Source organism: Protomyctophum parallelum, assembly GCF_964188405.1.
Source record: "Protomyctophum parallelum genome assembly, chromosome: 8".
NCBI lineage: Eukaryota > Metazoa > Chordata > Actinopteri > Myctophiformes > Myctophidae > Protomyctophum > Protomyctophum parallelum.
This window is the reverse complement of record NC_139703.1, coordinates 49,031,625-49,053,457: the sequence shown is the minus strand read 5'-3', so window position 1 is coordinate 49,053,457 and position 21,833 is coordinate 49,031,625. Positions and strand designations below refer to the sequence as shown.

Here is a 21,833-nt window from a genome sequence, read left to right as displayed (position 1 = left end):
ACTGTAATCGGCTGCGTATGTCGGTGTTGTCCGTCGGCCAATGGGGGGCCACCAGGTTGTCACCTCGACAGAGTGCATTTCTAGTTGTTACTTGCGCGAGAAGAGCGCGATTGTACATATGGTATGCGTGGTAGGTATATATACTGGATGTTGATGGTGACGTAATTAAGATATGTTTCAATGTCGGGTTTATAACTGGCTTTTGATGGTGACGTAATTAAAGGTATATATTCAGTGATTTAACTTAATTCAAAAATCACTTCTTTTTTTGTGTTGTTGTGATAATCCTCCCTACTATAGAGTGTGCTGACCATATAAGGAGTTCCTCCCTGTCCCCAGTTAACCAGTGCGGTGAAAAAAACCTTAGGTTTCGTTTTTGGTTAGGTGGCCCAGACTTCATCCAATCAGGATAGAGACTGGCCTTCCGCCAATCATGATCAAGCAGTGGCTGGCCTTGGTGTATGCCCCCCCCCCCCCTCCCCCCCACTGTAGTATGTGCACGTGCACATCTTGTTACCGGGGTGGACCGGTCCGTCCAAATCACCCAAATCACTGAATGCTCCTTTAAGATAGGTTTCAGATTACATACATGTACACATGCAGACATTACCTTTAATTCACCCGACATTGAAACATATCCTACTTACTGTACGTCACCATCGACAGCCAGTTATAACCTGACATTGAAACATATCTTAATTACGTCACCATCAACATCCAGTATATACCTACCACGCATACCGTACATACATATGTCATACATGTATACATACATACGTTACCTGTTAAGGCCTATTCATAGTCTGGATTTTCGGTGGTGAGGTGACCACCGCTCCGGTGGTGAGCTGACCACCGGAGCTGAAATAACGTTGAGCGGTGGTGAGTAAAAACAGAGAGAAGGGCTGGAGCGGTGGCGGTTGGTTTGCTCTTCACTGCGGCTCGTGACGTCATGTTGTAGTTCGGTGGTCACCTCAGTGACGTCATGTTGTAGTTCGGTGGTCACCTCAGTGACGTCATGTTGTAGTTCGGTGGTCACCTCAGTGACGTCATGTTGTAGTTCGGTGGACACCTCACCACCGTAAATCCAGACTATGTATGAGCCTTTACCCAACAAATATTGAAACATATCGTAATTACGTCACCATCGACAGCCAGTTATATATTATAATCATGTATAGTCATGTGGGTCAATACATCATCATCGATAGCGAGCTACTCCCCACACTGTTTCTTCAGGAACAGTATTTTCTAGTTATTATTATAATATTATATTATTAGAATATTATATTATCATTATTTTCTTAGCACTCCAATTCCTCAACTTATTTGACCCTGTTGTTTTATGCATCTACTGTACATGTGACTGATGATCACCTTAGGGAGTTTTCCATCTTTGGGCACTCTTGTTCTTCAAACCCTTGCCTGCAATATGGCTTTGTTTCTAGTCACTGCTTGGTTGGACAAAAAGCAGAACAGATGAGAAGGAGTTAGCTGGAGCAGAGGTTAGGAGGTTAGAAGGAGTTAGCTGGAGCAGAGGTTTTCAAACATTTAAGGAGTTAGCTGGAGCAGAGGTTTTCAAACATTTTCATGTCACGGACCCCAATTTCAAATTATTCTGTGCAAGTAAAGGGACCCTGATAGGGAAATATGCTTTGGTTTAACTTTAAATACAATAACATTAAATAAGAAATACATTCATTGTAGTGATATTGAAAGAATGTTAGAATAGTTACGCATAATGATAATTGTTTTTGTATTGAAACAGTTGAAAGTTAATTCCGTTATAGTTAACTCCACCTCATTCTGCTGCCAACCCCCTGGAACCCCTTCAGCGACCCCCTGAGTTTATTGGACCCACTTAACCCATTGTCTACTTATGACGGAATACTCAAATCCAACTGTCAACTACTTCTAATGGAACGCTCCGTCATATAAGCTTTATTATCGATATCAAACTGGATCGCTGTTTTTTTTTAACCCATTCTGACCTGAGATCAGATTCATACGAGGTTTCCGCCGGACACACACTGGTCTGATGAACCCATTCTGACCTGAGATCAGATTCTAAAAATGTCAGTCGCTCTTCAATTTAAAAAAATAGCAGACCTACAAGCTCGTATCGCGCCACTCGGTGGCGCGCTATGAGCTTGTAGATCTGCTATTTTTCAATAGCTAAAGCATAACATGATGCTGACACCAAAATGGCTGCCCGGTCAGAATGGGATAATATAGTATACAGTATATTGCCCAGAGTCAGTCAATCACGTAGCTGAAGGTAATAATAGCATTGTGAGTGTGTTGTTTAATTTACACTAGGTGTTACTGTGTGTGCCAGAATGGACAGTTTGTCATTGGATTCAGCTGTGTTTCAACCCTTCCCATTGTATGTCTAAATGTTAGTTTTGGGCCTTGTTGGGCGGCACCCCTGAAATCAACTCTGACTTATTCCTTAGTCTTTAAATAGTAATCAAACAACACCAAAGTTACTATCGGCAATCTAAGCATCACCTGGTATCCCCTTTTGGTTGATGCCCTTCTGCGGCTATTTGTGAGAATGAATATAAACCTCTTCCCAGGCTAGATAACCTTTAAAAATCCCCAGTGTTTTCCCAGTGAGTGCCACAGCAGTGTGCTGACAATAGGGACAGTGTTCTGCACAGACCCAGAGCACCCAGATCACATTTCCTGTTCCTGATTTGAGATCAACTCAGCTGACTACTGATACACTCTCCTTCCCTTCACACACACAGCGTCAGTGAGACCGCATTGCTCACAGCATGTATCATGGGAGTGTGCGTGTGTGTGTGTGTGTGTGTGCGTGTGTATGTGTGTGACTGTGTGCGTGTGTGTGTGCGTGTGTGTGTGTGCGTGTGTGTGTGCGACTGTGCGTGTGTCTACTTGTAGTATTTGTAAAAGGGCATGCGCTGGACAGTAAAACACAACACTCTAACTGTAACTGTATCAAACTGAGCTGTAGCAATATTAGAAAGTAAAGTAGTAACTTTAGTCTTGATAACTTCAGGGGTGTTTGAGAAACAATGAAGCCTTTCTGCTTTGTTAGCCTTATAACCTTTTGGCCTGCGGTAGACTGCCGTACACAGTGTGATATTGTACAATGAAGGACAGCTTCAGTCAGGGGCCCTGGGCACCAGGGGGCCCTCAATAAATAATAATACTTTTTTTTTTTTTTTTTTTAGCTCCACATCATTTTCCCCACTAGTCAGAATGAAATAATTGGTGTCTACATTTTTGTGTGTTTTATTGCAATTGTGTGTAAAGCAGCAACAATGCACTAGATTGGCTGTTAACGGTGGGTGGGCCCACTGAGCTGTGTGAGGTCAGGTGATTGGCTGTTAACGGTGGGTGGGCCCGGCCCACTGAGCTGTGTGAGGTCAGGTGATTGGCTGTTAACGGTGGGTGGGGCCACTGAGCTGTGTGAGGTCAGGTGATTGGCTGTTAACGGTGGGTGGGCCCACTGAGCTGTGTGAGGTCAGGTGATTGGCTGTTATACGGTGGGTGGGCCCACTGAGCTGTGTGAGGTCAGGTGATTGGCTGTTAACGGTGGGTGGGCCCACTGAGATGTGTGAGGTCAGGTGATTGGCTGTTAACGGTGGGTGGGCCCACTGAGCTGTGTGAGGTCAGGTGATTGGCTGTTATACGGTGGGTGGGCCCACTGAGCTGTGTGAGGTCAGGTGGAGAGTAGCCTCGGTCCCAGGCTTACTTATCTGCGAAAAGAAAAGCCTGGTCACAACCTAAGGCTGAGAAGCTATCGGCGGTTGTATCCTCCGGAACAGCCGTCAAATGTATTTCCCCCGGATACAATATTTTCCCGACCAACACTTTCATTTGCGGAGAATGTAAACTGATTTGTAAAGCATCAACGATTTCACTTCCGCTAAAATCCCGCAACTTCCGCTGATAGTCTTTTCAGCTTAGGTCTTGCCCAGGGTGGGTGGAGAGGTGATTCTGGTGGAATCCAGCATTGCTTTGTTTTCAATCTGCATGCATAGCGTCATGCTCGACAAAAAAAAGCTAAAAACACTGAAATACAGTTACACTGGCACTGGTGGATTCTCTCACAAACACATTTTGCACGCACGCTATGCACGTGCACAAAGATTTGCACGTGCATGTGTAGGGGGACCCTCAGAGGTGTTATTCCCGCCCTGGCTTCAGTATAAGTGAGTTTGAGAGCTTATTCTCTCTTGACAACCAATTTTTATCCCATTACCTTGGATTCCATACAGTGGATCAGTGTCATATATCATGTTTTGTGTTTTGTGCGTGCGTGGCTGCGTGGCTGCGCGCGTGCGCGCGTACGTGTTTATTTCTATACATTTGCATGATTTGCTCAACTGAAGGTGGACAATTAAGGTGCTATAATGTGTGTGTGTGTGTGTGTGTGTGTGTGTGTGTGTGTGTGTGTGTGTGTGTGACGTGCGTGCATGTGTGCGTGCATGGCTGCGTGTGTGCGTGCATCTGTACTGGATTCATAATTATCTCCACCAAGCCAGGAGGCCAGGAGGCAGAGATTATGTTTTCGCCCCTTTTCGTGTGTGTGTGTGTGTGTGTGTGTGTGTGTGTGTGTGTGTGTGTGTGTGTGTGTGTGTGTGTGTGTTAGTGTGTGTGTGTGTGTGTGTGTGTGTTAGTGTGTGTGTTAGTGTGTGTGTGTTAGTGTGTGTGTGTGTGTGTGTGTGTGTGTGTGTGTGTGTGTGTGTGTGTGTGTTAGTGTGTGTGTGTAAGTGTGTGTGTTAGTGTGTGTGTTAGTGTGTGTGTGTGATAGTGTTAGTGTGTGTGTGTTAGTGTGTGTGTGTGTGTGTGTGTGTGTGTGTGTTAGTGTGTGTGTGTGTGTGTGTGTGTGTGTGTGTGTTAGTGTGTGTGTGTGTGTGTGTGTGTGTGTGTGTGTGTGTGTGTGTGTGTGTGTGTGTGTGTGTGTGTGTGTGTGTGTGTGTGTGTGTGTGTGTGTGTTAGTGTGTGTGTGTGTGTGTGTGTGTGTGTAAGTGGGTGCAAGTCTGGAACTAATCTTGCATACCACTGGACCTCACAGAAATTGCTTGCTCAGGGTGGTGTGGTACAATGACAGTGTCTTGAGACAACTTGTTGCGATTTGGCATTATAATAACATTTTTGTGAATTTAAAATGAACCAATCAAACCTTTTGTGCACACTGCCAGTATGCCAAAGAAGACAAGAATCATTCAAATCAGTCTCATGGTGATGTTATACCAGACCGTTTTATATTTTGGTCTAGACTCTATGGGCTGTATTTTGCGTGTCTTAAGTACCAGGTCTTATTCCCTAACTTGAGTAAAGTAAAGACCTGGAGGCGTGCGTGGTCAATGCTCTTTGGCCACTCAGAATAGCCAAATGGCATTGATCACGCCTCCAGGTCTTTAGTTTACTCAAGTTAGGGAATAAGACCTGGTACTTAAGACACGCAAAATACAGCCCTAGATCTTGAACCGTATGTGAAACAATTAAAATATATTTTTCCTGGATTTCCAGCTGCCATCTCCCCATATATGCAATTGGAGATTATGTCATGCAATAGACATGTCTACTGTATCAGTCAGATTGTTCATTTTCCTTGCTAATTGACTTTAATTGCCTAGGCCTACTGTATTGCAAATACGTTTGTACAAGAATGCAACAACCATGAAGACGTTGTCAGATCGACCCCAAATCACACATCAAGGGGCCTCTAAACAACACAGAGACAAAATCAACCGACAGTAACTCTTTCACTTGTTGCCGAAATCTATTAGAAAATTAGGCTTCCGAAATTAGTAGGAGAGGCTTATTTTGTACAAACACACCATATATCATGAACACAACATCCAATCAACCCTAAATTGTGGCATATACTGTATATCCCATTCTGACCGGGCACACATTTTGGTGTTGGCATCATGTCGTGCTTTAGCTATTGAAAAATAGCAGATCTACAAGCTCATATCGCGCCACCGAGTGGCGCGATACGAGCTTGTAGGTCTGCTATTTTTTTTTTTAATCGAAGAACGACTGACATTTTTAGTCGTGTGTCCAGTGGAAAGCTCGTATGAATCTGATCTCAGGTCAGAATGGGATATATAGTGTACCTTCAAAAGCACTTGCACAAATATACGCATGTTTCTGTTTCTGAAAGCCGCCATTACTCACTCCGTCCATGTAGCTACGTACAGGTTCAAGAATGTCCACGCATCATCCAGATGTCTGATATTGGTTTTATTTGTCATGCGACTTTCAACTCCTCCAGTCACCAAGACACCGTGAAAACTATAATAAAGAAACAATGACATTCTGTTCAGTTTTTGAGTCCATACACATTGTAAACAGTAATTAGAGAGTCCACACATATGCATTCAGATGATCAAATAAAGTCCATATTTCTACATTACAGCAACATTAGGCAATTCACAACAAACACAACATTACACTCAAAAGAACACAATAAAGAATATGTACCGTGTGCGCCTTTGAACCATGTGCAGATTACTTAATATTTGTCTCTCTCTGACGTTCCCAAAAAATACAACTTCTCTCCAAGGACTGTCTAAAGAGGACGGGACGCGAAGACCGTAAGGGTGCCGCCATGTTGCTCACATGGTGGTCCATGGAAGGAAAGAAACATGCGCAGTTGAGACCAAGGAAGCTGAACGAGGAAGTGTTGGCTGCATAAAGCCCATTGCGCATGTTTCTTTCCTTCCATGGAGCACCATGTGAGCAACATGGCGGCGCCCTTACGGTCTTCGCGTCCCGTCCTCTTTTAGACAGTCCTTGCTTCTCTCCAGGAACTCAGTTCAACCTCTGACCCCTTACTGACAGGTGACGTCATGTGAGTGACCTCCTGACACTCTAATCATGTGACTCCCTTTGCATAGGGTGCATTTATACCTTGTGAAATATATTATTTTAACATATTTATTGCCATTTTTAATTATGTTTATTCATAATGAAATCAACCTTTTTATCCAAGTATGATCATAAGTGTTGCATAAACCAAAACCATATTTAATATAATTTAAGTTTTTATACAGACAGTTACAGTCCATCTAAAAAGTCAATTTCAAGTGTTAAAGTGACACTTCAACCTTTTTGCAAAACAATATATGTTAATGACGTTTAGAAGCTTTAGATCACTTTCCTGGGGGTCTTTATGTGTGTAATATGTGGTTTTAGTTATTTTAGATTGTAGCAGTGAGCACAGTGTCTCTGATGTCATGGACACTGGTCTCACTACCTTCCTGGACTACAATTCCCATAATTATTTGGTGCACTGCTCCTCCTTGTGGATAGGGGGAGAGCTGTCTTACTGAGAGAACATGTAGTCCAGGAAGGAAGTGAGCCCAGTGTCCATGACATCAGAGACAACAGGCTCACTGCTACAATCTAAAATATCTAAAACCACATATTACACACATAAAGATCTCCAGGAAAGTGTTCTAAAGCTTCTAAACGTCATTAACATATATTTCTTTGCAAAAAGGGTGAAGTGTCCCTTTAATATTGTAACCTCGACACAGCATAACATCAGAAATGATGCCAGAACGTTCGCATTATGTTCAATCACCGCAGATGCCGCCTAGATTCAGAGAAAACGGCCCAGAAACCTCTCGTATGGTTAAAATCATTAGACTTACTCATCCATGGCTAGGCAACCCGGCCTGGCGGAGATATTCATTCATTTTATTTATTTATTCAGTTTGATTTATTCTCTAAATAAAGTAATTAAACTCATTTTCAGTGTCGTCGAGTAATACGATATCATATAAAAAAACATCACAATACATCAGAAGATCAGGAAAAGGAAAACAAAAGGTATACAATTACACAGGTTACAAATAGAAGCCAAGACAAATTTCAAAACGATCTAAAAACAGTTACATATTGTATTGTGGGGATCTGTATGCTCTTTTAAAACAGCTGAGGGGTACCAACCAATGTTAGTTTGCAGGTCATTCCATGTATTAGGGCAACAGAAGCCAAAAGCAGATCTACAGTATACCAAGTTCAGAGTTAACTTTTGGTACCTTGAATTTGGGGAAATTACTTGATCTGGTGTGGTGCGCCACGAGTGCCCCCTTCTAGTTTGCAATTACAATTACTGAATTGTCAGTAGAAATAAAATCTCTTTGACAATATATAGCTGCCATAATATAGCTGCCAATAGCTCAGCTTTACATGATGATTAGTGCAGCAATGCACAGTTGAAGTGCTACCTTAGTATATTGCTTTATTATGCTGCACTAAATATCATTTTCCATTATTTTCTGTACTGAATAAACAGTCAGATTCTGTGAGACCACATTTCAGTCTCATGACAGCCACATGACAGCAGCACACCAGATCCAATTTAGCTTGGTTTTCAATGCTACTATTTTTCAACACTTTTTTCCACCAAAATGATGACCCCCTGAACCGCTTAGTTGAAAAAAAATAAAAGCTTTACTACAATTGTCAGTCTGTTGTGGCCGTGAGAAACATCAAGCATTGCGCTGAAGAGCGAGCTAGCTTGTGACTTTGACGCTCTCACACGTCTCTACAGTGAGCTACTGTACAGGTGACCTCTGACCTTTCCCCATGGGTCACCTGAGGGAGACAATGTCAAGACCCCCTGACCTTTGGTGTCTGACCCCCTGACCGTTGGTTGACAGGCCAATAATATTTCCTCTCTGATGATGGCACAGATGTAACAGTGCTGTATCGTTAATCCAATGATTGACAAGTACAGACAGAAGGAATCCCTAAATACAAAGGGAAGACCGTGGGGCGGCGGTGGCTCAGGGGTAGAGTGCCTGGATGGTAACCGTAAGGTTGCCAGTTCGAACCCGGGCTCCCCCACAGTTACTGTCGAAGTGTCCTTGAGCAAGACACTGAACCCTAATTGCTCCCGATGTGCTAGTTGGTGCCTTGCATGGTTTCCGCTGCCATCGGTGTATGAATGTGTGTGTGAATGGGTGAATGTAATGCACAATCTATGTAAAGCGCCTTGGATAAAGGCGCTATATAAATGCACCATTTACCATTTACATCATGGCACATAACAACTAGTAACTACACCAAGGGGTCTAATGTCACCTCATAAACACATTAAAAACTGGATTTCTTCTTTTAAAACAAAGAACCCACACACCGAGCTGTAGATTAAACTTCTTCTTAAAGCATACAAAAACAACAAATTGCATCTGTATAGCCTATAGAGATGTTTATGTAATCACAGTCGTATAGTCCACACCCATATAGGGCTTCATATGGGGCTGAAGATATTGACAAGCACTGACACATACTGGCACACGCCATATACACACACAGACACATGCGTTTGGGCAATTGGGGAATGCTATTAATACATTGACAGGCAAACATATGCATGCGACGCATGAAAACACAAGTGGGGTCGTGCTATTAATATGCTAGGGAAACACACACACACACACACACACACACACTCTATGTTCTCAAACACATGTGCACTTGCTGGAATACACACAATAACACAAGTGTTAACCAACAGGTGACACTAAAAATAAACCGGCCTGCCTTCATATACTGAAACCTGTACAAAGAGCTGCTGTATTCCCGTAAGGAAACAAATGTGCACTATTAATATACTATACTGGCACCAAACACGTCAACGCTCTCTCACACACACGCATGCACGCACGCACGCAGGCACAGCCGCACACATGCACACGCACACACACACACACACGCGCTGGTCTGCGTACATACACTACATGCAGATGCTACAAAAGACCTGCTGTTTACACTCAAAAGAAACAACTGTGCACTATGAATATCTTGCACTTTAGGCATTCAGAGGATATATAAGCTGTAATCTTTCATCATGATAAAAACTCTCAAGATAATTTTATTGTGGTGAATTTCGGCTTAATCATGAATATCTCACTCACGCCTTGAAAAAGTTGAGTAGCTCGACTATAAACAGTGTTTTTTACCTTCTGAGAGAGTGTTTAGTACCAGTGGGTATTTTATTCTCACACCTCTAAAGCCCCCAAAAATACTGACTTTCTTTCCACTTCATTTAGAAAAGGACCAAGGTTTGGCACGTCTTACTCTCTAGGAGGCCACAAGGGCAGCAGTACTGTTTGATGACAGAGAAGTGCTACTGTAACTGGTTTAAAGTAGTACAAATAAAGTATAATAATATAAATAACGCCAAATAACTCCAGTTGGACTTAATTTTTATTTAAGACTCACACAGTGTTGCTGTTTTCTATTTATTTGTGCAGAGGGGACATTGTAATTCATGATTACCTTATTTGATTCGTTTTTTAATTAAAGGAGAATTCCATGCTAGAATGCTTTCTTATCTTTCTTGCCTTTCTTTGTAGTTGTTACGTCCCCACCAAAGAGGTCCAGGTGTTTTTTTGTGCAAAAACTCCTTATTGGCTATTTTCCCTACCATAAGCCCTCAATGAATTGCATTGCATTGAATGGGAATTGAATGGGGCTATGGGGTGTTATGCTAGTTCGCTTATTTCCATCGAAAGAAGTAGTAAAGTGTGCCGCTTGGGATATTATTTACATTATGAAGAGAGGATATATACAAAGAAATTATAATTTTGAGTGATGGAAATAAGCAAATTAGCACAACACCCCATAGCCCCATTCAATTCCCATTCAATTCAATGCAATTCATTTAGGGCTTATGGTAGGGGAAATAGCCAATAAGGAGCTTTTGCACAAAATAACACCTGGACCTCTTTGGTGGGGACGTAACAACTACAAAGAAAGGTAAGAAAGCCTTTTAGTATGGAATTCTCCTTTAATGCTGTAACTGTACTGTAACAAAACAAGTCTTTAAGTTTCTGGGCATTTACATAATTGGGCATATAACTAATTGAACCATGTGAATGCTTCGTGAATCACAATTATTTTGGCCAGGAGACATGGCCATGACATTTTCTTCTTTTTTTCATCCCATGATTTTTGCAACCCATTCCTTTCAGCCATAGTGTCAATTAGCTTATCTAATGTAATCCTGGGCGCTACACTATTAATGCGTCCGACATTACATTTCTATATCCTACTTGGCACACACTGGATGCACACGCACGCACACACACACACACACACACACACACACAGTATGCACTAGGCAGGCACACACAAGAAAGAGATTGATACTCCAGCTGTTCGGAAGCAGAAGGACAGAATGTCCCCAACAGCTGTGAATTCCTCTAGATGTAAGGATGAGGGACAGAGATGAGTAGAGAGAGGGAGAGAGAGAGAGAGAGAGAGAGAGGGAGAGAGAGAGAGAGAGAGAGAGAGAGAGAGAGGGAGAGAGGGATAGATGGAGGGCCATAGTGAAGGTTTCTGGCGCGGAGGAGAAGCTGCTCATGCCGTTACAGTTGTCGACGTGCAAGTGGGTGGGTCTGTTTTCAAAGTGGTCCGTTTCAGCTGTGGACAATGGATTTGCCCTGAGAGCAAATGCCTCTTGTTGTTGTCGACCATGGGGCCAACGAACGTCAGCCAGAACTCATGATGCTCATAATGGAATGAATAATGTTCATAAGCCTGTCACTAATAATCATTTTTATAATCCATTAACCCATTCTGACCTGAGAGCTCATATCGCGCCACTCGGTGGCGCGATATGAGCTTGTAGATCTGCTATTTTTCAATAGCTAAAGCATAACATGATGCGGACACCAAAATGGGTGCCCGGTCAGAATGGGTTAATCTGTTGATTATTTGGTTTTATAACTCAATGATTATTTAATGTTATTCGCCGCTTAAAGTCTCAAAAATATTTGGTCCCCAACTTTTTTCCCCCTCTACACCAAATCTCTTAGCTGAAAATAGCAGATTATAGAAGCTCAAAACACGTTCCATTGAAATGTGTTGTGAGCTTGTAGATCAGTTTAGTTTTTTTTTGTTGCAGAATGTATATTACAGTATAACGTGACCAGAATAGGGATGCTAGGGTTCGTGAGGTTAATTTAGAATCATAACATGATGGTAAAAATAATGTCATGAGGTAATACAGTAAATTATTGAAAATTTGTTTTTTTGCTTCATTTAGATAGTAGATATAATAATAATAATAAAACTTTATTTGTATAGCACCTTTCATGACATGAAATGCAGCTCAAAGTGCTTTACAGAACAATGGAGAATAAAAGAAAAGCAAGGCAACGACATTAAAAAAAACAAGCAGTAATGCAATACAGTGAGGACATAAATAACAAAAAATAAAAAATAAAAATAAAAGATCAATTAAAAGCAATGTTGTAGAAGTGGGTCTTGAGCTGAGCTTTAAAAATGTCTACAGAGGCTGCCTGACGAAGGTACAGTGGGAGCTTGTTCCATGCCGACGGCCCGTAGAAGCAAAAAGCTGCTTCCCCGTATTTTTTAGTTGCCATTTTTTTAGGCAAAGCGAGCAGGCCAGCAGTGGAAGACCTTAGGGGGCGGTTTGGGACATATTTAGGCAGGCAGTCATGTAGGTAGGAAGGTGCGAGACCATTGAGAGCTTTATAGACAAGTATATATAAGTATATATGGACAGGAAACTCATGCCAGAAGGTAGAATGCCGGTCTCCAGTCAGAATTGACCCAGGAACATTGTTCTCATGTACATTGTCAACACGCTATCCAGTCATCTTACTGTACCAACGTGCCCCAGATTGAAGATTTTGTTTCCACTCGCTCTCTACCTTTCTCATACGCTCTGCTTTGTTGCACATTAGGGATGCACCGATCCGATACTCGTATCGGAGATCGGCGCCGATCCAGGCTAAAATTCTAGATCGGGTATCGGTGGCAAATGGGCCGATCCATTATAGGATCCGTTCCGATCCGATCTGATCCGATCCGATCCGATCCAATCCGATAATTATGTGTAATTACAGTATGAAAACAACTCTACCTCCTCTGTGACACAGCAGTGTAGTATTGACAGTATAACATGTGGAATGCAGCCAGGCTAGCCTGCTCAATACATTAACCTGGTCTAATTGTTGCACAGTTATTTAATAAATAATTCAGTGCATTTATATCTGTGTTTGTTGCATTTTGTTTTACAAAGTTGGGAAAGTAATGTTTAAGTCAAGCCTTGATGTTGCCTTAACACAAAATAATGATTCCAGACTCCACACAGTGAGCCATATACAGCTTAATAGGTTATTACGTTTCTTTGTGGGGGGTATCGGATCGGTACTCTGTATCGGCAGATACTGGACCCCCATGTATCGAAATCGGTATCGAATGCCAAAAAGCCGGATCGGTGCATCCCTATTGCACATACCATATAATCCAGTATCAACCCGTAGCCTAGCCACAAGTATTTATGTATGCAAATAGTAACTAGCACTTAACCTAATGTGAGACTTCCATCCAGACCTATACCCGATCCAATAACAAAGTAAGGTTCACACAGACAGTCATATAACCAAACCAACAATAAACAGAGTATTCTTCGGGGGCCATGGAGTGGATATAAATACAACTTAAGACATATGTACTGTAAAAAAAACAAGCCAATGAAGCCATTCAACCAAAATAGAAGCGTCTGCTTGCCTAAATGAACCAAGAGGATGTTATGGTGAAGACTAACTTTAGAAATAGGAAGTCAATGCTGCTATATGTGAGCGTATGTGTGTGTGTGGTGCATGTTTCTATGTGTTTGCGTGTGGATATAGTGCATGCTGTGTGTGTGTTATTGCAGCAGTCTCCAAAAAGAGGATGATGGTTGTGAAACGCATATGCTATTACAGAAACCAGAAGTTTGTCTCCTGCCTATTTTTAGCAGCACAATGCTGAAATGTGAGAAGAGGCCCCGGCCAGGCCAGGAGAAGATGATTTCAATGTGAGAGGCCCCGGCCAGGCCAGGAGAAGATGATTTCATGCCTTTTACATTCTAAGATCGTATCGCGTTGTTTGCATTTCATCATTGCATCTCACTGCAGAACAATGGCAACGCAAAGGAAGATTAACTCAAATAACATTTGAGTGAATCTATATCAAAATACCGGTTAGCTTGTGAGCTTGTAGATCAGTTTAGTTTCTTTTTGTTGCAGAATGTATATTACAGTATAACGTGACCAGAATAGGGATGCTAGGGTTCGTGAGGTTAATTTAGAATCATAACATGATGGTAAAATAATGTCATGAGGTAATACAGTAAATTATTGAAAATTAGTTTTTTTGCTTCATTTAGATAGTAGATATTATGGACAGGAAACTGATGCCAGAAGGTAGAATGCACCTACACAACGCCTATTTGTTGCTTTGTTGCACCTATCTATAGTACAGAACAATGGCAGCGCAAAGGAAGATTAACTCAAATAACATTTGAGTGAATCTATATCAAAATACCGGGTTACAGAATTAATTATTTGTGAATGTGAATGTGATGTCATGGCAAAGCCCAAGCCAGTGAGCAAATGTCGTGTCCTGCCAACTGCCAAGGCCTTTAACCCATTCTGAACGGGCACCCATTTTGGTGTTGGCATCATGTTGTGCTTTAGCTATTGAAAAATAGCAGATCTACAAGCTCATAGCGCGCCACCGAGTGGCGCGATACGAGCTTGTAGGTCTGCTATTTTTAGAAAAATCGAAGAACGACTGAATTTTTTTAGAATCTGATCTCAGGTCAGAATGGGTTCATCAGACCCAGTGTTTGTCCGGCGGAAACCTCGTATGAATCTGATCTCAGGTCAGAATGTGTTAATTGAAACCTTGCTGGGTCAAGGTGAAAGAAACCCTAACTGTTCTCTCTCTGAATGCATTATGCATTGAGGGTCCTGTGTCCAGTCAGTGCGATACTGAATGAGTTACAATGTTTTCCCCACATGCAAAATCACTGATGTTGTGGATGGACTTATTGAGCAGGCAGGACAAAGAAGAACACAAGGCAACACAGAGCCAGTAAGTGTTGACGCGTGTTTGTGTGTGTGTGTGTGTGTGTGTGTGTGTGTGTGTGTGTGTGTGTGTGTGTGTGTGTGTGTGTGTGTGTGTGTGTGCGTGTGCGTGTGCGTGACTGCGTGTGTTAAGTAAAACATTTTAGAGTCTGTGCTTTACTTGAGTATTTGTATTTTTGGATACTTTATTGTGGAGACTTTAACTCCTCACTACATTTCTAAGACAAATATTGTACTTTTGACTCCACTGCATTTCTCGGAAGGGAAAAATACTTTCACTTGTAGTAAGTGGAGTAATATTTGACCGGTAGTGGACTATACTTTGACTGAAGTACTAGGTGGGGTGAGCACTTTCTTTGCCCACCACTGCTCATCACACATCCACTTGTGAATGTGGTGCAGATAGATTGTGTTGTGAATGTGGTGCAGATAGATTGTGTTGTGAATGTGGTGCAGATAGATTGTGTTGTGAATGTGGTGCAGATAGATTGTGTTGTGAATGTGAATGTGGTGCAGATAGTTTGTGTTGTGAATGTGGTGCAGATAGTTTGTGTTGTGAATGTGGTGCAGATAGTTTGTGTTGTGAATGTGGTGCAGATAGATTGTGTTGTGAATGTGAATGTGGTGCAGATAGATTGTGTTGTGAATGTGGTGCAGATAGATTGTGTTGTGAATGTGGTGCAGATAGATTGTGTTGTGAATGTGAATGTGGTGCAGATAGTTTGTGTTGTGAATGTGGTGCAGATAGATTGTGTTGCAATAGGTTCTCTGGTGCGTTTCCTGGGTAAAACACCGCAGGTGGGTGGTTTCTGTTTAGATGACAAAGAAAACCAACTTCATGATCGTTTCCTATCTGGAGTTCCTTAAGCAGGCCTATTTGGCAATTGCGCTTGCCAAATAGGCGTATCGACAGTAACCCCTTCTAACACATGTTTCTTAAACCTGGTGTCCCAATTTGGGGCTTGTCATTACTTTTATAGACGCTATCGAGCTATCATCCCGATTCTAAGGCCTATCATACTCCAGTTTTAGGTGATAAGGTGACCACCGAAAACTACAACATGACATCACGGCGCGGTGATAAGCGACTCACAGCTAACCCCAACACATCTCTCTGTTTTTACTAAAACTACAACATGACATCACGGCGCGGTGATAAGCGACTCACAGCTAACCCCAACACATCTCTCTGTTTTTACTAAAACTACAACATGACGTCACGGCGCGGTGATAAGCGACTCACAGCTAACCCCAACACATCTCTCTGTTTTTACTAAAACTACAACATGACGTCACGGCGCGGTGATGAGCGACTCACAGCTAACCCCAACACATCTCTCTGTTTTTACTAAAACTACAACATGACATCACGGCGCGGTGATGAGCGACTCACAGCTAACCCCAACACATCTCTCTGTTTTTACCAACCATCTTTCGGGGGTCACCTTTTCACGTAAAAATAGTGAAAAATTGAGTATGAATAAAGGCCTTAAAACAATTATAACACAGATTAGGGTTAAGGGTTAAGTTAAGGGGGGCACAGTGGTACAGTCGGTATAGTGCTGTCGCCTCACAGCTAGCTAGGGTTCGATTCCCGCTCGGGACGCTGTGGGCGCTGGCGGCGTGCTCCCTCCTCCGTGTCATCAGTGCCCATACCCAAGGTGGGGTTGGCAAAAGGGCCTTTCTGTGTGGAGTTTGCATGTTCTCCCCGTGTCCCCTAGGGTAGATACCCTCACAAAAAACATGCAGTAATCCTGGTCTCTAAACTACCCCCCCTGGCCAGCCGGGGCGCCTGATGGAGGGGAAAGGATCTAGTTGGAATAACGTGTTCCTTCCACGCACTACGTCCGGCCCAAGGAAGCTGGTCCGGCCGGGGAAATTCCCCCCTGTCAGGTGAAAAGAAGCAGCTTGGACTCCTCATGCATAGAAGGAAGCATGAGGTCAGTCCGCTGCCCCCCCCCCAGGTTGGCAGAGGAAGTGTAGCGCCCAGGATTACATTAGATAATTGACACTGGATGGAAAAAATGGGTTGCAAAATTGTGGCATAAAAATTATAAAAGAGAAATTGGGTAAAGTTTCGGCATTTTTCTTCAGGGTCAAGTTTAGAGGAAGAGGTATGTTTTAGGGATTAGAGATCAGCGGATGAGCTTTTCTGTCACCCGAATCCGCGTGTGCATAATCATAATCCGCCTGTTATCCGACCGCAATTAATTAATTAATCCAATGTATTAATCCGCACCACCCGCAATCTGCTGCGCAGGGAAGCGCCCAGCGTATATACAGTATAGCCAATCTACAGTACAAGCTCACAACGTGTCGATGCGACGCGCTGTGAGCTTGTAGATCGGTTATTTAAACGTACTTGTACAAACAATGTCCCTCACCACTCTCTCGACAGTTCGCCAATGTTCTCGCCGTCCACGTTCTCACATTGCAACGTATTTGCATACAGCATATCCAGCTGTCATCGGCAGGGTAAAGAACTTAATCACTCCCAGTCCCACGCCAAACCTATATTCCTCCCTTCTGTTTTACTTAATAGTTTGAAGTTTCTCTCAGACTCACTAGCTGCAACTTTAGCATAGCTGCCTGTAGGAGACCACTGTGTTGTTGTTGTTGTTCAACAGGACCCAACTTCATAGGCGGCTAATTTGTGCCAGATCATGGAAAACTATGTAATTCAAATACTACTAACGCACGCGTTTTAAAAGCTATAATAAGCATATAGATAGATGCCATTAATTTATTTCCCGCATTATTTCACCCGCGGTTTATCCAATATTAATTTATAATAATATTGAATTGACCCAAATCCACCCTAAACTGCGGTTACCCGCAGCAACCACGGCTAAATCCGCCACCTGGGCGGCGGCGGTGGCTCAGGGGTAGAGTGGCTGGATGGTAACCGCAAGGTTGCCAGTTCGAACCCTGTGGGCTCCCCCAGAGTTACTGTCGAAGTGTCCTTGAGCAAGACACTGAACCCCTAATTGCTCCCGATGTGCTAGTCGGTGCCTTGCATGGTTTCTGCTGCCATTAGTGTATGAATGTGTGTGTGAATGGGTGAATGTAATGCACAATCTCTGTAAAGCGCCTTGGATAAATGTGCTATATAAATGCACCATTTACCACCCGTTGGTCTCTATTAGCCCATTCTGACCGGGCACCCATTTTGGTGTCGGCATCATGTTATGCTTTAGCTATTGAAAAATAGCAGATCTACAAGCTCATATCGCGCCACCGAATTTTTTTTAGAATCTGATCTCAGGTCAGAATTTGGTTAATCAGACCAGTGTGTGTCCGGCGGAAACCTCGTGTGAATCTGATCTCAGGTCAGAATGGGTTTAAGTGCCTTCTTGCACCAGGGCAATTCATTGGTGGGTAATTAATTGAAAGAGGGTTGAGTGCTGCTCTTTGACTTCCAACGCCCTGATTTGACCTGGTGTTCTTGGGGATGGAAACAGAACGCTGTTCCATCGGTTGATTAAGTGTTACTGGAGATGCTCCACATTGGTTTCCTCGGGTTACAAACGTCAAAGTCTCGACCTGGCAAAGGTAGGATTCCTGACTGTGACACCAGGAGAGATTTACAGACACAGAACACAGATAATCTGACTCGCTGTTGTTGTAAACCACTGGCTGGGCCCCAAACGTGTGCCAACTCCGAGGTACAATGGTAAATAAATGGTAAATGGTGCATTTATATAGCACCTTTATCCAAGGCGCTTTACAGAGATTGTGCATTACATTCACCCATTCACACACACATTCATACACCGATGGCAGCGGAAACCATGCAAGGCACCAACCTGCACATCGGGAGCAATTAGGGGTTCAGTGTCTTGCTCAAGGACACTTCGACAGTAACTCTGGGGGAGCCCGGGTTCGAACTGGCAACCTTACGGTTACCATCCAGGCACTCTACCCCTGAGCCACCACCGCCCCTATGTATCGTGAGACCAGGTGTCCAGGTCCAGTCCAAGTCCAAATCCCAAAGTTCCGGTGCGATTTTGTGACAACTAGACATTATTATTGCATTTTATCCCAACTATACAAATTGTTATGATTTATTTTTGAGCGGTGCCTCCGCTCCGTTATGCAGCTATGTGTGTCCCTATGTCCTGTGTACGGAAAGCTGCAACATGGTAACTCTGTAATTTCTCGACCGTTTCAGACGCGAGAAGGCTGGGGGTCAATACAGTACATAGCCCAGTACAGTACAGTACAGTAACTATAACAATAAAAGTATAGTTGGCACCCCTCAGTTCACACAGGTGTGATTTTTATAATTTTTTTCAGTACACTCACATTTCCCAAATACAGAGGCAAATTATATACACCATAAAAAAAATATTTAACCACTTTCAACCTGGCGCAAAACTACTATTGCACAAAAATAGGCTAAATTGTTTTTTACGGGTGTGCCTTAGGCGCAAAAAGTGAAAACTACCGGTGTGATCCATAATCTGTCTGTCTGTCTGTCTGTCTGTCTCACTCTCTCTCCCTTTCTCACTCTCTCTCTTTCTGTGTCTCTGTCTCACACTCACAGACCCGCGTACTGTATATCTAATCTACGTCTGAGCATAGGCATGGTAACGCCCCCGCCTGCCTCTGATTGGCCTACCGACACTGCCGGCCTTACCAGACTTTCCTCCGAGGTGGATAGCTATATGCTGGACAGTCTGCCGCGAGGTTACTCCGTGGTGGAAGTATGATATAATACAAGAGAATGACAGCTTGGCACGCGCGACAGTAACCTTTATGTTTTGTAGAAGAGGCAAACTAATATATTGTTTATGCAGTTTATTTTACATGTGTACAGTGTAAACTTGAAACACTGTAAAAAAGGTCTACACTTTAACCCATTCTGACCTGAGATCAGATTCTAAAAATGTCTATTACATCCTGACAGTTTCATTATTAACCCATTCTGACCTGAGATCAGATTCTAAAAGTGTCTTCGATTTTTCAAAAATAGCAGACCTACAAGCTCGTATCGCGCCACTCGGTGGCGCGATATGAGCTTGTAGATCTGCTATTTTTCAATAGCTAAAGCACGACACGATGCTAACACCAAAATGGGTTCCCGTTCAGAATGGGTTAATTTAGAACACACCCAAATCAAATCATACAAATACGTGTTAAATCAATCAATCAATCATTCGATCAAAGCAAAACAATATTAGTTTGCCTCTTCTACAAAAATAAAAGTTACAAGTTACTGTCGACGCGCGTGCCAAGCTGTCATTCTCTTGTACTGTTTCTTACCTCAGACGGAGGACAGCCGGGTGAGACCAGCGGTGTTCTGTAGTGTTGGTATAGGCCAATCAGAGGCAGGCGGGGGCGTTACCATGTCTATGCTGGGACGTAGAATAGATATACAACGCCACAGTGACGCACGTGTGCAAAGGAACAGTGTAGCTGTAGCTATACACACCCAGAAAGTCAGCCCTTAACCCATTCTGACCTGAGATCAGATTCATACGAGGTTTCCGCCGGACACACACTGGTCTGACTAGACACCCAGCAAGTCAGCCCATAAGATGTTGCTGGTTGGGGCTATCGGGAGGAGTAATCGTACTGAAAACAGCCAGCTTACAGAATGTGATGTTATCCTCAATGTAAATAGTTCCCTACTTATTAAGCCCCCCCCCCTGTTGTTTCATGTCCTAATGGCATGTCAGTCTCACTTGACCTACAGTAATAAGAGCGTGGGAGTGCTTTCCTCTTCAGAGGAATTCTGTCAACCCCAAAACGCCTTTGCAGACCTCTCTCTCTCTCCTTCTGAGTCACTTTCACTGAGTCTGATCATGCCTGGGCCTCTGGCAGCCAGCAGGCAGCTGAATCAGACCTGGTGTGTTGTGCAGCCTACATGTGGCTGCACTGCACATGCAAAGCAGAAATTAGTTCCAGGCTGATTAATACACATCTGAAGGTTAGTGAGTTAGTGGAATACAGTACATTCCTGTAACTAATGGAAAGATTTACTCAGAGTTGGTACTGTATTGCAAAAGTTGACCGTTTAAACCATTCTGAACGGGATCCCATTTTGGTGTTAGCATCATGTTATGCTTTAGCTATTGAAAAATAGCAGATCTACAAGCTCATATCGCGCCACCGAGTGGCGCGATATGAGCTTGTAGGTCTGCTATTTTTGAAAAAATCGAAGAACAACTGACATTTTTATAATCTGATCTCAGGTCAGAATGGGTTAATCAGACCAGTGTGTGTCCATGTGGAAACCTCGTATGAATCTGATCTCAGGTCAGAATGGGTTAAACAGTGCGCCTTTTGGAAATATTGTTAATTTCATTGGAGACGACCAGTAAGAACTAATATAAATAATTTATCCTAAAATCTTCCAAGAGAGAACAGTGTGAACTTGGCTTTGATGTCAATAATGTCTTTATTGTTTCAACAATGTCTCATTGGTTCATGTAACCACTGATGTTATCGACACATTGACGTGTTAATAACCGAAGGTCAATGCAGATAGGAGTGTGTGTGTTTGTCTTATGATGTGAGATTAGTTTTGTTGTCTCTGCGAGGGCATTCCTCTTACAGTGGTGACTGTCCACAGAGGATAATGCAGTTCTACAAGGTGTACCAGTAAAGAGACCTATACTTGTCAGGAACTATGTGAGTAATGTTGATGTGGTGGCACAGTCATTCAGACATACAAGTTCAGTAAATTTCCATATTCCTTACTCTCCCCTTCCCTCCCTCCTCCCCCCCCTAGAGGGAGTACAGTAATAAGGTGTCTCCTTGCATGCTTTATCTGTCTCCTCTTTTGTATCAGAAGTGAGGCATTCCACACAAGACTATTGAACGTATGTTTATCGGTTTCAGGTGTCAGTCACGTCGCCACGTGAAACAGTATCGAGTTGTCTGTGAGCTTGCATAAATATGTTTTTGTCTCGCCAAATATGATTCATCAGAAAAGTGCTTGAG

The 21,833-nt window shown here is 42.9% G+C and overlaps 1 protein-coding gene across 4 annotated transcripts in view; it reads left to right on the top strand.

The window, feature by feature from the left end:
* LOC310863352 (histone deacetylase 7-like) overlaps window positions 1-21,833 on the top strand; it is a 97,126-nt gene that overhangs the window by 19,438 nt on the left and 55,855 nt on the right. The window contains exon 1 of one of the 4 annotated variants that reach the window (XM_083771626.1): window positions 14,873-14,892. The exons of the other annotated variants lie outside the window; for them this stretch is intronic. Within the exon in view, the coding sequence (XP_083627752.1) occupies window position 14,892 (1 nt within the window). The 5' untranslated portion in view covers window positions 14,873-14,891. Of the gene's footprint in view, window positions 1-14,872; window positions 14,893-21,833 lie in introns of those variants that run through there. 4 annotated transcript variants of the gene reach the window in all.